At 35.5% G+C, this 14,774-nt stretch overlaps 1 protein-coding gene across 1 annotated transcript; it reads left to right on the top strand.

Annotated features, from left to right (window-relative positions):
- The first annotated feature begins 272 nt into the window (after window positions 1–272).
- LOC105179364 lies at window positions 273–788 on the top strand. Its single transcript, XM_011102969.1, has one exon. It carries the CDS (start codon window positions 273–275, stop codon window positions 786–788), a length of 516 nt encoding a protein of 171 aa, XP_011101271.1.
- Window positions 789–14,774: the final 13,986 nt, after the last annotated feature.

Here is a 14,774-nt window from a genome sequence, read left to right as displayed (position 1 = left end):
GATGCATAGCAGCTTCGTTGGAAGTGGGCTCGAGCAGTCGAGGTGGAAATCAAAGGCGGGAACCTGCGATCTCGCAGGCTGAAGTTGATAGTGTAGGAAAGCAGATTCGAATGTTGGGAAAACAAATCGATGAATTGAAAAGAAAGGGAGAACTAGTTTCACATAATAAAACTTCCCTATTCTGCAATAAAATATTAACGGAGGTTGTAAATACAAATTTTAGGATCCCTGATCTTCCAAAATATGACGAGACTAAAGACTCGCAAGAACACATGGCTGCCTTTAATTTAGTAATGAACTTGTATGGGCAATCAAGTTCCATTAATGTCAAGATGTTTGTCACCACACTCACGGGGAAGGCCCAGGAGTGGTTTACCAGCCTACCGCCCGGTAGCATAAAGTCGCACGCACAATTGATGCAGAAGTTCACCTTCCATTTCGCAAGTAAAAGGAAGCAAAAGAGATCTGCCACCTACCTATTCACCATTCGGCAGAGGGATAATGAGACATTGAAAAACTTTATGGGAACGCTCAACAATAAGACCTTGGAGGTACAGGATTTGAGAATAGACATGATGGTTAGTATCCTAATCCACGGTCTGAAGAAAGGGCCATTCGCCTCGGCACTAGCAAGGGATCCGCCAACGGATGTAGAGCAGCTGATGCGCTTGGCGCAGAAGTATATTGATCAAGAAGAAATGAACGCGATAAAAGATGGAGAATGGCTAGGCAGTGGGGATAGAGGTAGAGATGGAGATCGTGTGAGAGGAGAAGGAGATAAGAGGTAAAAATTTGACAAAGGGCGAGATTCGCCCTACCAACCGAAGTACCACAAGTACACTCTATTAAATATGACCAGAGCTAAGGCGTTGATGATGGTGGAGAAAATGGATGTTTTAAAGACGAGATTGAGAGGTTAGTTTGACAAGGGTATTTCAAAGATCAAATTTTACATGGTCACGAGATGGACAGCGGAGCTCGAAAAAGTATATCAAGGAGTGGAGAAAGGGGACAAGGTCGTGAAAGAGATGAAAGACGGGAACCAAACCTACAGGACATTGTGCTGTGAAAGGTGTAAACCATTCTATTGCGAGAGGTCCCGAAGGGGGAGATTCGAGGCGAGTCAGGGAAAGATACGAAAGAATAAATCAGAGGAGTCAATTCATAATGAATGTGGAGCCCGAGGAAGAAATAGTATTTGGAAGTAAAGACGCCGGAGAAAGGGTCGGGTCGCAAAATGATCCGATGGTGATCAAGATGGACATAGCCAACTTCACCGTCCACAAAGTGTTAGTAGACAATGGGAGTTCGGCTGACATCATTTTTAGAGACGTGCTAACTAAGATGGGGCTGGACAATGCCAAGCTAGAACCTGTACGGACACCGCTAGTTGGTTTTGGTGGTACCGAGGTAGAAACGTTAGGAATTATTGATCTACCATTGTCACTTGGAGCAGAACCTAAGCGCAAGACATTGATGGTCAAGTTCCTGGTTGTGGATACTCCTTTCGCATACAATGTCATCTTCGGGAGACCAGGACTTAACTCTTTCCAGGCAATTGTCTCAACATATCATCTTAAAATGAAGTTCCCTATAAGGCTGGAGTAGGTGAGGTCGTATGTGATCAGAATGAGGCACGAAAATGTTACAATTTCAATTTATTGCCTGTCAGTAAAATGTGTAATTCCTCCTCTATTCGGTTTAAATTTTCAAAGGATTATTGTATTATGCAGGACCACAAGACTAAAGAAGTACTTGGAGTAGCAAGCATGTTAGAAAAACTATATTTACTCAAGAAACACTCCTTTGAGAAGAGTTACATAGATGCTGTGATCAAAATCTATCAAGGAACAGCCCTTAATGTATATGATGTTTCATCACAAGTATGGCATAGAAGACTAGGACATATTTCATTCAATGTATTGAAACATACAGAACTAATGTAAGATTGTAATCATCAGCCTCTCTTATGTGAAATCTGTCCTAAAGCAAAGCAAGAAAGACAACCTTTTACTGTCCGCAATACTATATCTCAACATTGTTTTGATCTTTTGCACATAGACATATGCGGACCATATAATGAATATTCCTTAGCTAAATGCTCCTATATGTTAACTATAGGGGATGATCACAGTAGAACTACATGGGCATTCTTAATGAAACTTAAATCACAAACTGTGGATATTCTGAAAAACTTTCATAATATGATATTCACACAATTTGAAAAGAGGATCAAAACTGTAAGAAGTGACAATGGTGCTGAATTCATGGGAGAACAATGCCAAAATTTCTTTAAGAAAGTAGGAATAATACATCAAACATCATGTGTTTACACACCTCAGCAAAATGGCATCGTTGAAAGAAAATATAAATATTTGCTTCAAGTAGCTAGATCCCTAATGTTTCAATCCAACTTACCAAATATGTTTTGGACAGATGCCATTCTTACAGCAACATACATAATAAATAGAGTTCCTACACCCATATTGAATTGGAAAACACCCAATGAAGTGTTACATAATAAGTCTGTGAACTATACCCTTTTTAAAACCTTTGAATGTCTATGTTTTGCTTCTAATACTTTTCCTAATAAATTCAAATTTGATCCTAGGTCCTTTAAATGCATTTTCTTGGGATATGCTACTAATCAAAAGGGATACAAATTATATGATTAGAGAAAGAAGAATTATACTTGTTTCAAGAGATGTTGTATTTCATGAGAATGTTTTCCCATATACAGGACATCAAAGTGACCCCATTACATGTTCCTTACCTTACTTGGAAGCTGATCTTAACTCAGAAACTACTGATAATAATGAACAAAGCATTACAATACAAGAAGATTCTAACACTACAGAATCCTTAATAGAAGAACAAGAACCTGATCCTGTAGAAAACAATAATGAAGTATTAAGAAGGTCCACAAGAGTTACATCTAAACCAGCCAAACTACAAGACTATGTTTGTCTCAATATCTCTTATCATCAGAATATGAACACTATTTCCTATCCTACTTCCATTCACTCTTGCTTCTTATCTGCAGCTTCTCTACCACAAGAACCAAAGACATTTCATCAAGCTATTAAACAAAAGGAATGGAAAGATGCTATATTTGTAGAACTAAAGCTTTAGAGAAAAACCAGACATGGGATGTCACAGAATTACCTAAGAATAAAAGAGCTATAGGTTGCAAGTGGATTTTCAAACTAAAACTAAAACCTGATGGAACCATTGAAAGGTATAAAGCTAGGCTTGTTGCTAAAGGATATAACCAATTAGAAGAAATAGATTACTTCGATAGTTTCTCTCTTGTGGCAAAGGCTGTCACAGTTAGAATATTCATAGCTCTTGCTGAAAAACTTAATTGGCATTTACATCAATTAGATATAAACAATGCTTTTTTACATGGTACTATAGATGAAAAAATATACATGGAAGACCCTGAAGGATCTAGCATACCGAAGGGTTTATGTGTGCAAAGTCAAAAGGTCTTTATATGGATTAAAACAGGCTTCAAGACAATGGAACTAAAAGTTCACTTCCAAATTAGAAGATTATGGTTTCATACGGTCCAAACATGATTATTGTTTGTTTACTAAACTAACATCTACAGGTTTTTATTGCTTGTTAGTATATCTGAACATACTCTCTCAGAAATTAAACTCTATTTAGATAACCTTTTTACTATTAAAGACCTTGATGAAGCCAGATTTTTTCTTGGCTTAGAGATTGCAAGATCTAAACAAGGGATCACTATTACTCAAGCTAAGTACATAAAGGATATTGTAGCTGATGCTAAAGTTGCATCAGCAAAGGCTACCACCACTCCATTTTCAGCAGGTATCAAACTTACAGCTTATGAGAATGAACAATTGCCCAATCCTAAACAATATAGGAGAATCCTAGGTAGACTTCTCTACCTAGGATTTTCAAGACCAGACATATGTTGTGCCACGCAACAACTAAGTCAGTTTATGCAACGACCATGTAAAGGGCATTGGGATGCAGCACTCAACATAGTTAGATACTTGAAGGGAACGATGGACACAAGTTTGTCTTTTGCTGCAGATTCAAATTTTGACTTAGTTTTCTTCTGTGATGCAGATTAGGCTGCATGTAAGGACTCAAGGAGGTCCTTAACTGGCTGGTGAAAGAATACGTTAGCATGGGTTCCACTACTTGTGAGCTCATTTGCATACATAATTTGCTCAAGGAATTTCAAATTGATCCACCTACTCCTATCCCCTTCTTTTGTGACAACCAAGCAGCTTTGTACATCGTGGCCAATCCAGTATTTCACGATAGGACTAAACATTTGATAATCGATTGTCATTTAGTTCGGGATAAATACAAGAAAGGTTTTTTGCTGCCTAAGCATATATCCTCCAAGAATCAAACGGCTGATCTGTTCACAAAGGCATTACCTGGACCTAAATTTCTTTCAACCGTGATCAAGTTGGGACTCATCAATATCTTAACAAGTCCCACTTGAGGGGGGCGTGTAAACAATGCTGCAACCAGGTGATTAATAGTGCAGCAACAAACAGAGAACAGAGGATAGCACCAGTTCTCGTTGAAGAAGAACAACAGTAGACAAAAGCGCATATTCTTAACACGCGATCAAGCGTATCAAGGAGAACATGCCTTTATTAGTGAATTGGCGTTTATTCCATTGTTGTATCAACACTTTTCTTATGAGTTAGAAATACGATTATTAAAGTTGCTTTTTTAAAGAATTAAACATAGAGGGAGGGAATGGCAGTTAAGGCAGTTGTAAGCAATGTGTGTGTATATCCCAATCTTTGTACGTTTTACACTATCTATGAAAACAGAGTTATTCTCTTTTGCTGATTTCAATTCTTCCTCATATTCTTTAAATGGATTTCTCCATGGTTTTCGTTGCTAATTTTACACAACAGATTCTGAAAAATCATAGCAATTCTTTTCATCAAAGAAAACATCCCTACTTATCACAATTTTCTTTGTTCTTGGATTGTAAAGCTTGTAAGCTTTAATTCTTTGGCTGTAGCCAATGAATATGCACTTCTTGGATTTATCATCAAGCTTTTGCATCAGGAATGTGAGAATATGCAACACATCCAAAAATTTTCAAATGACTAACATTTGCCTTTTTGCCATACCAAACCTCATTTGGCATGGCATCATCCAGCTTCTTTGTAGGTGATCTGTTGATCAAATAAACAACACAAGACGCTGCTTCAGCCCAAAAATTCAATGGAAGATTTTTCTTTTTCAGTATGCATCGAACCATCTCCATAATTGTTCCATTCTTTCACTCTGCAACACCATTTTATTGTGGTGAATAGCGTGTTGTAAATTCATGTCGAATTCCTTAGTTTTGACAAAAATCTCCAAATAAAGAAGACATGTATTCTCCTCCACGATCGCTACGCAAATTCTCTATTTGAAACCCAGATGACTTTTCAACTTGCAACTTGAATTCTTTGAAATGGATAAGTGCTTCTGATTTTTCTTTCACACAATAAAATCAAGTCTTCCTTGTATAATCATCAACAAATAGTAAAAAATACTTGTTTCCTCCAACTGATAATACTTGCATAGGTCCACAAAGATCCGTATGAACAAGCTCCAAAGGTGATTGTGATTGCCATTTTGATTTTGATGGAAAAGAGTCACGATGATGCTTTCCCAATTGACATTCCTCACATACTTCATAGCTTGCATTAATTCTTGGCAATCCTTGAACAATGCTTTTGTTGGACAATTCTTTCAAACTTCGAAAATTCAAATGACCATACCAATCATGCCACAACTTCAAGACTTCTTCATTAGAAGTAGCAAGATAACATGAATCATTAATAACATTTAACTTGATAAGGAACAGATTATTTGACCCTAAACCAATGTTTGCAACATGCAGATTTTTCCTCTTTATGATACACTTATCTCCAAAAAATTTGATATCAAAACCCTTTCTTACCAAGTGACCAACACTCAAGAGATTACTTTGTAAATCAGGTACATAAAATACCTCAGCCATCTTCTCCACTTTTCCTGCTTTTGTTTTGAAAGCTATTTCACCAACACTTTCAATTTTATTGGATTTTGCATCCCCAATAGTCACCTGCATTAGCTTATTTAAGAGTAGAAAATAGATTTTTGTTTCCTGTCATGTGTTTGCTTGCACCACTATCCAAATACCAAATATTTTCAACATTTTCATTCGATGCTATCAACAATGTTTCCGAACACTCACCTTTGTTTTCATGAGTGAACCCAACAACTGGTTTCTTTTGGGGATGTTTCTCCCAACAATCATTTTCTTTATGACCCGGCTTGCGGCAATAATTGCATTCGAAGTAAGGTTTTCGTACCTTTATACGTTCCCCAGCCTCTTCCTCTTTGAGAGTTTTGGAACGGAGCTCTTTATTTCTTTTTTGATTCATTATTTTTTCTATCTTGAGAATGCCCAGATTGTCTACCACCGCTTTCACTACGACCTTTGCCATAGGTTTGGACTAAGGAGAGTCAACTCTATGTATGGGGGATGAGACCTTTATTTCGGATGCTTCCTGCGTGGAGGATTTTATCACAACTTCACCATCTACGTCTTCTCTTAACAGGGAAATCCTACGAGAAGCAAGTCAGAGATTATTTTTCCGACTCGGGGGTGCAATGGAGTATCTGATCGTTGAGCTTTAGAACAAAGAGATCAATTCACGTCCTCTTCTAAGAATCTCTCAGACTAAGTTCTTTTTAATATCCAAATGGGATTTGAAACCTCTTCCTATTTGTAAAAAGAAAAAGAAAGGGGGTGAGTTATCTATTAGCTTTTCTCCTCCATTAGTTGATACTTCAAGGGGCTTTACCTGAAATGAAAGAAAAAAAATGGATTCATGAAGGTTTAATTACCGAATCGCTGCCAAATGGCATGTTCCGAGTTCGGTTAGATAATGAAGATCTGATTCTAGGTTATGTTTTAGGAAAGATCCGATATAATTTTCTATGGATACTGCCAGGAGATAAAGTCAAAATTGAAGTAAGTCGTTGTGATTCAACCAGAGGACGTATAATTTATCAACTCTGAAACAAGGATTCGAAAGATTAGGTGGTTTTTATTCAATACTTCGAGATCAAAAATTGCAAGAAACTTATTTTCTACCAAGAATTAGATTCAGAATTAAGATAAGGAATGACAAATATGAAAATAAGAGCTTCCGTTCGTAAAATTTGTGAAAAATGTCGACTAATCTGTAGGTGGGGGCGCATTATAGTACTTTGTTCCAACCCGAGACATAAACAAAGACAAGAATAGTCATACTCGCTAAAGGGCTCAATGTAGAAATAAAGAATCTCTTTCGGAATGAAATGGATATATCCATATATTTCTGACTCATACTTATGAGATGATACAATATGGCCAAAGCTATACCGAGAACTAGTTCATGTAAGAATGTACGTATTGGTTCACGTAAGAGTGCACATAGAAGGGAGTTATTCATGTTCAAGCAAGTTTCAATAATACCATTGTCACAGTTACAAATGTCTGGGGTCGGGTGGTTTCCTGGTCATCAGCTGGTACTTGTGGATTCAAGGGTACGAGAAGAGGGACACCCTTTGTCGCTCAAACTACAGCAACAAATGTTTTTCGTACAGTAGTGGATCAAGGTATGCAACGAGCCGAAGTCATGATAAAAGGTCCCGGTCTCAGAAGAGACGCAGCATTACGAGCTACTTGTAGAAGTGGTATACTATTAACTTTTGTATGAGATGTAACCCCTATACCACATAATGGCTGTAGACCTCTGAAAAAAAGATGTGTGTAGAAATGAACAGTGAAGAAGTTTCCAGAGAAACAAGAGAAATAAATAATTCAATCAAATAAAAAAAGATTACTATGGTTCGAGAGAAAGTAATAGTATCTACTCGGACACTACAGTGGAAGTGTGTTTAATCAAGAACAGACAGTAAACGTCTTTATTATGGGAGCTTTATTCTGTCTCCGCTTATGAAAGGCCAAGCCGACACAATAGGCATTGCCATGCGAAGAGCTTTGCTTGGAGAAATAGAAGAAACATGTATCACACGTGTAAAACCTGAACGTCCCCCATGAATATTCTACTATAACGGGTATTCCAAAATCGATCTATGAAATTTTAATGAATTTGAAAGAAATTGTATTGAGAAAGTAATCTATATGGAACTTGTGATGCGACTATTTGTGTCAAGGGTCCTGGATATGTAACTGCTCAAGATATCATCTTACCACCTTATGTAGAAATCGTTGAGAATACACAACATATAGCTAGCTTGACAGAACCAATTCATTTTTGTATTGGATTAGAAATCAGAGAAATCACGGATATCTTATAAAAATGCCCCATAACTTTCAAGATGGAAGTTATCCTATAGATGTTGTATTCATGCCTGTTCGAAATGTGAACCATAGTATTCATTCCTATGGGATGAGAATGAAAACCAAGAGATACTCTTTCTCGAAATATGGACAGCTGAAAGTTTCAACTCTGAAAGAAGCACTTCATGAAGCCTCCGAAATTTGATTGATTGATTTATTCCCTTTTTACATAAGGAAGAAGAAAACTCACCTTTAGAGGACAATCAACGCACGGCTCCTTTATCCCCTTTTACTTTTCACGATAAATTGGATAAACTCAGAAAAAACAAAAATAAAATAGCATTGAAATTGATTTTTATTGATCAATCTGAATTGTCTCCGAGGGTCTATAATTGCCTCAAAAGGTCCAATATATATACATTATTGGACCTTTTGAATAACAGTCAAGAAGATCTTATAAAAATTGAACATTTTGCTTAGAAGATGTAAAACAGATATTAGGCATTCTAAAAAAATATTTCGCAATTGATTTGCCAAAAAAGAAGCTTTAAATCTATCGAATTTTTTTCGTCTTTTTGAATTAAGATGAAAATAGGTTTTGAATCTATAGCACAATTCATATATTCAAAAGAAATTCATAATTCTATTCAATAGATGTATCTAGGGAGAATTCGCTTTGAAGCGACTATTCTCTAGATACAGACGTCATGTTATTTTACAATCGAATCAAATTAAAAAGGACCTAAAATTTGGGATTTATCAATAGGTAATGTTGCACCAATACCCAACCAAAGAGGACTGCGGTACCAATCAAAAAGACGATTGTCGTTACTGGTCGGCGAAATGGATTTTGGAATTTATTAACATTCTCTAAAAAGGGTACTGTTAATAATCCCACAGGTACTGAAACCATTAAAAGAACATCCAATAATTTATTGGTTACTGTACGAAGTATTTGAATTATGGGAAAGAAATACCATTCAGGTAATATTTCCAAAGGGGTTGAAAATGGATCTGCCGGTTCACCAATCATTGATGGTTCTTGCAGGATAAGAACCACGGCCTCTGTTGTAAGTGAACTGAGATTTTAAAGCTTGGTCATGAGAAGAGTTTATTTGAGAATTTCTTTGAATAATTCTAGCCTCATGAGCTTCCAATCTTCCTTGCAGAGCTTCCACAGTCATTGAAGAAAGGTCAGTTGATTCTTCAATTGCAACCACAATGTGATCGAACTTAACCGGCAAACTCCAGAAAATTTTCTCGATGACCCTTCGAGTCTCTATGACTTCTCAATTTGCTGCCATTTGATTTACAATGGAAGTTACACGGTTGAAAAAACCTAAAATTTTTTCATTGTCTTTCATTTCAAGCTTTTCGAATTCTGCCTTCAACATTTGTAGTCGAACCTTCTTTACTTGATTTTGCCCAGAATACGTGATCTCCAATATTTTCCACTCATCCTTAGCACATGATGCTTTCGAAATTCTTTTGTACACTGGAATCTCCAGTGCTTGGTAAATTTGAAATAGAGCCTTTCTATCCTTTTGTATTTTGTTCATCAAGAGGTCCCGTTGTGCGGCGGTGAGTTGGGACTCGTCCTCCGGTGCACCAACACCTTCTTCATTAACACTCCATAAGTCTTGAGATTCAAGACATAGCTTCATTAGATTGCTCCAATAATCGTTTCTTTCACCATTGAATTCAGGAACAAGAGAAATAAGGTTGTTAGCCATTTTTTTTTTTTTTGACCTATCTCTTGATACCATTGTTGTAATTTTTTTATCTTTGTTATCCAAAAGCTTTGCAATACATCACCTATTTATAGTACTATAATTTTGAAGGACAACAACAAATTTTAAGAGAAACTTTTGACTAACACAAACAAAGAGGAAACATTCAAACTTCACATTAAAAATTCGATTTACTCCAACACTACCTTCCATTAATATTTATCATATTCCGAAGGGAAAAACAATTTTAGTCCTTTAACTTTGCCATCGATTAATTTTAGTCCTCTAACTTTTGTACTTATCAATTTAAAGTTATTAATTTGCAGAAAGGTGTAAATGTCTCCTCCAGCGTACGAAATTGGCAATTGTGGCCGAAAAAGAATATTTACAATGCACATGCTAATTTTTTTGGGGGATTTTAGTCTTGTGTGGCACAATTATATGACATGATATTTGACATGGACATTTTTGGAGGGAAACATGTGAGTTTTTCCCTCCAAACTTAATACCCAACTAACAAAAAGGGGGAAAAGTAGGCCAACCTCATTTTTTTGCAGTTGCCATCTCATTCTCTTGCCATCTTCAACATGTCATCCATGGAAGGAGCACTTTTTTGCTATTGTGGAAAGATAGCAACGGTAAGGACTTCTTGGACTAATGACAACTCAGGAAGAAGGTTCCATTCTTTCAATGATTACAAGGTAATTCTTTCAAATTTTTGGTATATTTTCTTACTCGGTTTTCTTGCACATTTGTTTGAATTTATTTGCCATTTTTGTTAGCTTGGGTAGAGAGAAGGGTGTCGATTTTTTGCTTGGGAAGATCCACCAATGTGTGCATGGCCAGAGATTGTGATCCCTGGATTGATAGCAAAATGTTCCCGATATGAAGCCAAGATTGAAGAATTGAAGAAGGTGGAGGAGGACTATGCTAAAATGAAAACAATTTATAGAAAATGGAAACTTTGTGCTATATTTTTATTTGTTGTTTATGTGCTGCATTGGGTAGGTTAGATTAGTGATGCAATTAGTTATTTTGTAAATGAAGAGTAATTTGTTGTATTGATGTGTTAGTGCTATAATTAGTGATGTAATTTGTTAGCTTTGACTATGTAAAAATGTCCCTGCCTTTCAGCAAATTTCAAGCTACTGATATAAAAAAATGGCATTTCTTGATTTCTCGACAACATTTCATGCACCAACCTATATTGACTTATTAGGAAATAAATTCACCAACCTATATTGACTTGATTAGAAAATAAATGCACCAACCTGCAGAATGTGTACTTACAAAAATAAAAGAATGAAGCATACACCAACTAGAAATAAATTCATCAATAATTGCTTCAAAAAGCCAAAAGAAGAGGCATAACACATGTCCAAAAAGAGCCAAAACAGACAGTTTTGTTGCTGCCATTATTGGAGTCATTGTTTCATCTCCAACACAAATCATACATCAATAACAAGTTTTATACAACAACAAAATAATTCCTACTTTACATTTTGACTTGCAACTATACATTTCCAGCTTTACTTCTTTCCTTTTTTCAATTGATTAACACTTGAAAGATTCGATAACGTGACAAATCTTTTTCCTCCTTTAATAATAGAAGGGGTTGATCCCGAACTCCCTTATTCACCCTTTTCAGCCTCCACAAATGGAGCAGGCTCCTTAAGCTTCACCCCCTTTTGGCATTATTGGAATTGTGCAAACATAGTCGGTGCAGGTGCATGTGCTTGTGCAGGTGAAGGTGCAGGTGCAGGTGCAGCTTGCTTTGGAGGCCTTTTGCCCTTCAATTTTCTAAATAAAGGGGCTGTAGCTAGGACATGTTCCTATATACACAACATTCAAGCATTAGAAACAACATATATATCAAGGCAAAATAAGAAAAACTAAATTCTTACACTTCTTGTTCTCTTATGGATTACAACGTCAGGTTCTTCAACATTTGCTTTATCTTTTTTTTCTTCTAACCTATCAAGAACAATTTTTCAAGAACAAGAAAAACAGATAAGTAATTTTCAGAATTTCAAGAACGAACTAGAATGAAATACTACATGTATACCTGAAGTTTATGTGGTGCATCATTTGGAGGGACTTGGCTAAATGCATATGGGATATGCTCATTTGACATAGTTTTGCTAGGACAACCCCTAGCATTGTGACCTTCAATACCACATTTGCCACACTTCACGGTTGTTTGTTGCCTTTTGATTTTGGAGGCACCCTCCTTGATGATTGGACCAGTTTTTCTTCTCTTCCTTTTCAACATTGTCTCATCAGCTTCAAGTCTCCTTGATTTGGGAGGCTCCCCACTCTCTTCACAGGCTTTGGTGGAAACAAGTGGATTAAATGCACTCTTCTTCCACTCTTCCCTTCCATTAATTGGCAATATGATATGTTGATAGGCCTTCAAATATGTCTGCACCCTGTAACATTGGTGTCTGTATTTTTCTATGTCCTCTCCTTGACAAAAAATGGCACCCACAGCATGTTTGCAAGGTATCCTACTCAAATCCCATTTTCTACAATCACATGTCCCATTCTCAAGGTCACACTATATTGTGTCCCATCAAAACAGGAGATTTAATAATGCTTATTATCAGACTTAATGGGTATGCAGTCACCAAATTTTTCAATAATCTTGTCAATGATTTTTTGAATTTTAGGACATAAAGTCCTTTTCCATTTCTTCAAAGCCCTGTCTCTGTTCACTTGCAGTCTTTTCATGAAATATTCCATTAACCATTCAAGCATTGACAATATTGGTTTGTCTCTTGCTTCTAGAGTGTTGCTATTCAGGCACTCACATGCATTATTTAACAAAATATCACACCTTGGATAAGTGAAAAAGTGGGATCTGCTCCATTCCTTTGGATGCTTGTCACTAAACCATGCATAAGCCCCTTCATCCAACTCTTTCAATTCTTGCATCCTTGCATTAAATTGGTTAACTGTTGTAGCCCTAGCAGCTTTCCACAACCCATTTTTTAAGGCCAAACCTCTAAAACCAAATGTTTTAAAATTTAAGTGGAGGTGCCTGGCACAAAACCTATGTTCTGCATTAGGAAACAATTCCTCCAAAGTACCCACAAGTCCCTTCTGTTTATCTGACATGAATAACTTACAGTCTTCCTCAATGTGAAAATCCATTTTCATAAAGTTAAAAACCATTTCCATACGTCCTTGTTCTCCCTCATTACCATAGCATAACAAATAGGAAAAAAATTGTTGTCAGGGTCAATGCCAACAACAATCAATAACACTCCCCTATGTGGACCCTTAAGGTGACACCCATCCGCATATATTACTGGTCTACAACTAGCCAAAAAATTCATTTTCAATACATGCAAACATACATAAAATCTATCAAATAGATTCACCCCACCTGAATCATCAGTACCCAAAACCACTATTGATCCTGGATTACTTCTTTTGATTTAATCTGCATAATCCCACAACAATGCATATTGAGCACTGGGGCTGCCTTCAAGTATTAGCAATGCAAGTCGTTTTGCTCTTGCATGTTGATTTCTGGATATATTCACCCTCACATCTTCTATTGCATCAATTCTGAATCCTTTTACCCCTCTTTTAGGATTACTTTTGAACTTATGAATGTATTTTTGTGACAACCAACTTGATTTCATATTTCTTACATTAAATGAGATATTACATGTGTCCGGGGACATAATCCCGAATTTCAAATGTGCATTCACCTTTCAACCTACAAGCATGTTGTGACACCCCAAAGATAATAATATATAATTGTGGGATTAATTGATAAATTTTTATGAAACTTAGTTAATTAGTACATAATTATGGGCCATAATTGAAATATAATAACACTTGAACGAATTAAATTGAAATTCGTTATATATTTTTGGACAATTTTTATTAATGAAAAAAATTAGAAAGGACGTAAATGGTATCTTGAGAAAAAAATTAATTAAATAAATAATAATAATAATAATATTTTATAGCTATAATATATATTACTAATAATATATATATATAAGTAACATATGTATATACAAATGAAAGCAAAAAAAAAAAAAAAAGAAGAAAGGAACCATACATATATATATATATATATATGTGAGCCAAAACAATCACAATTGGATTTATCAAATTGCAATTCCTGTGCTTGTTCGAATATTCACAGCGAGGTAAGTTTTCATTTTAATTTTTATTAATTTATATAATTATATTATTTAATTTGTTCGTTTATTAAATGTTGTTTATACTAAGCAATGTACTATTTAATCGAAATATTTTATGAGTTTGGCTATTTAAAATAGTGTTGCATTAAATATCAAATTGGATACAAAAATAATATCGTTGGTTAATTAGATTATTAAATTTATTTGATTTGAATATTACTATAGCTAATTTATATAATTCCATCGGAATTGTTAACCAAATACGCAATTATATGTATTATTGTTCAATTAAAGAGTATAATAGTGAGAAATTGATGGAAAATTCATAGAAATATTCTGAAAATTATATTTAATAAATGGTATGTTAATAAAGAGGAAAATCGAAGACTTGTATTTCGATAGAAATAGAATATTAAAGAATTATTAGAAATTGTACAAATGATATTCAATATTATATTTAAAAGAAATTATGATATTCTCGATATATTATCTGTATGTGGTATAACTCATTATAGGATACGGGGTAAAGTGAAAAGACCGAAC

The sequence above is a fragment of the Sesamum indicum genome, unplaced genomic scaffold, assembly GCF_000512975.1.
Source record: "Sesamum indicum cultivar Zhongzhi No. 13 unplaced genomic scaffold, S_indicum_v1.0 scaffold00148, whole genome shotgun sequence".
Taxonomy (NCBI): Eukaryota; Viridiplantae; Streptophyta; class Magnoliopsida; order Lamiales; family Pedaliaceae; genus Sesamum; species Sesamum indicum.
Note: the sequence above shows the minus strand (reverse complement) of the source record. Positions and strands in the feature narration are given on the sequence as shown.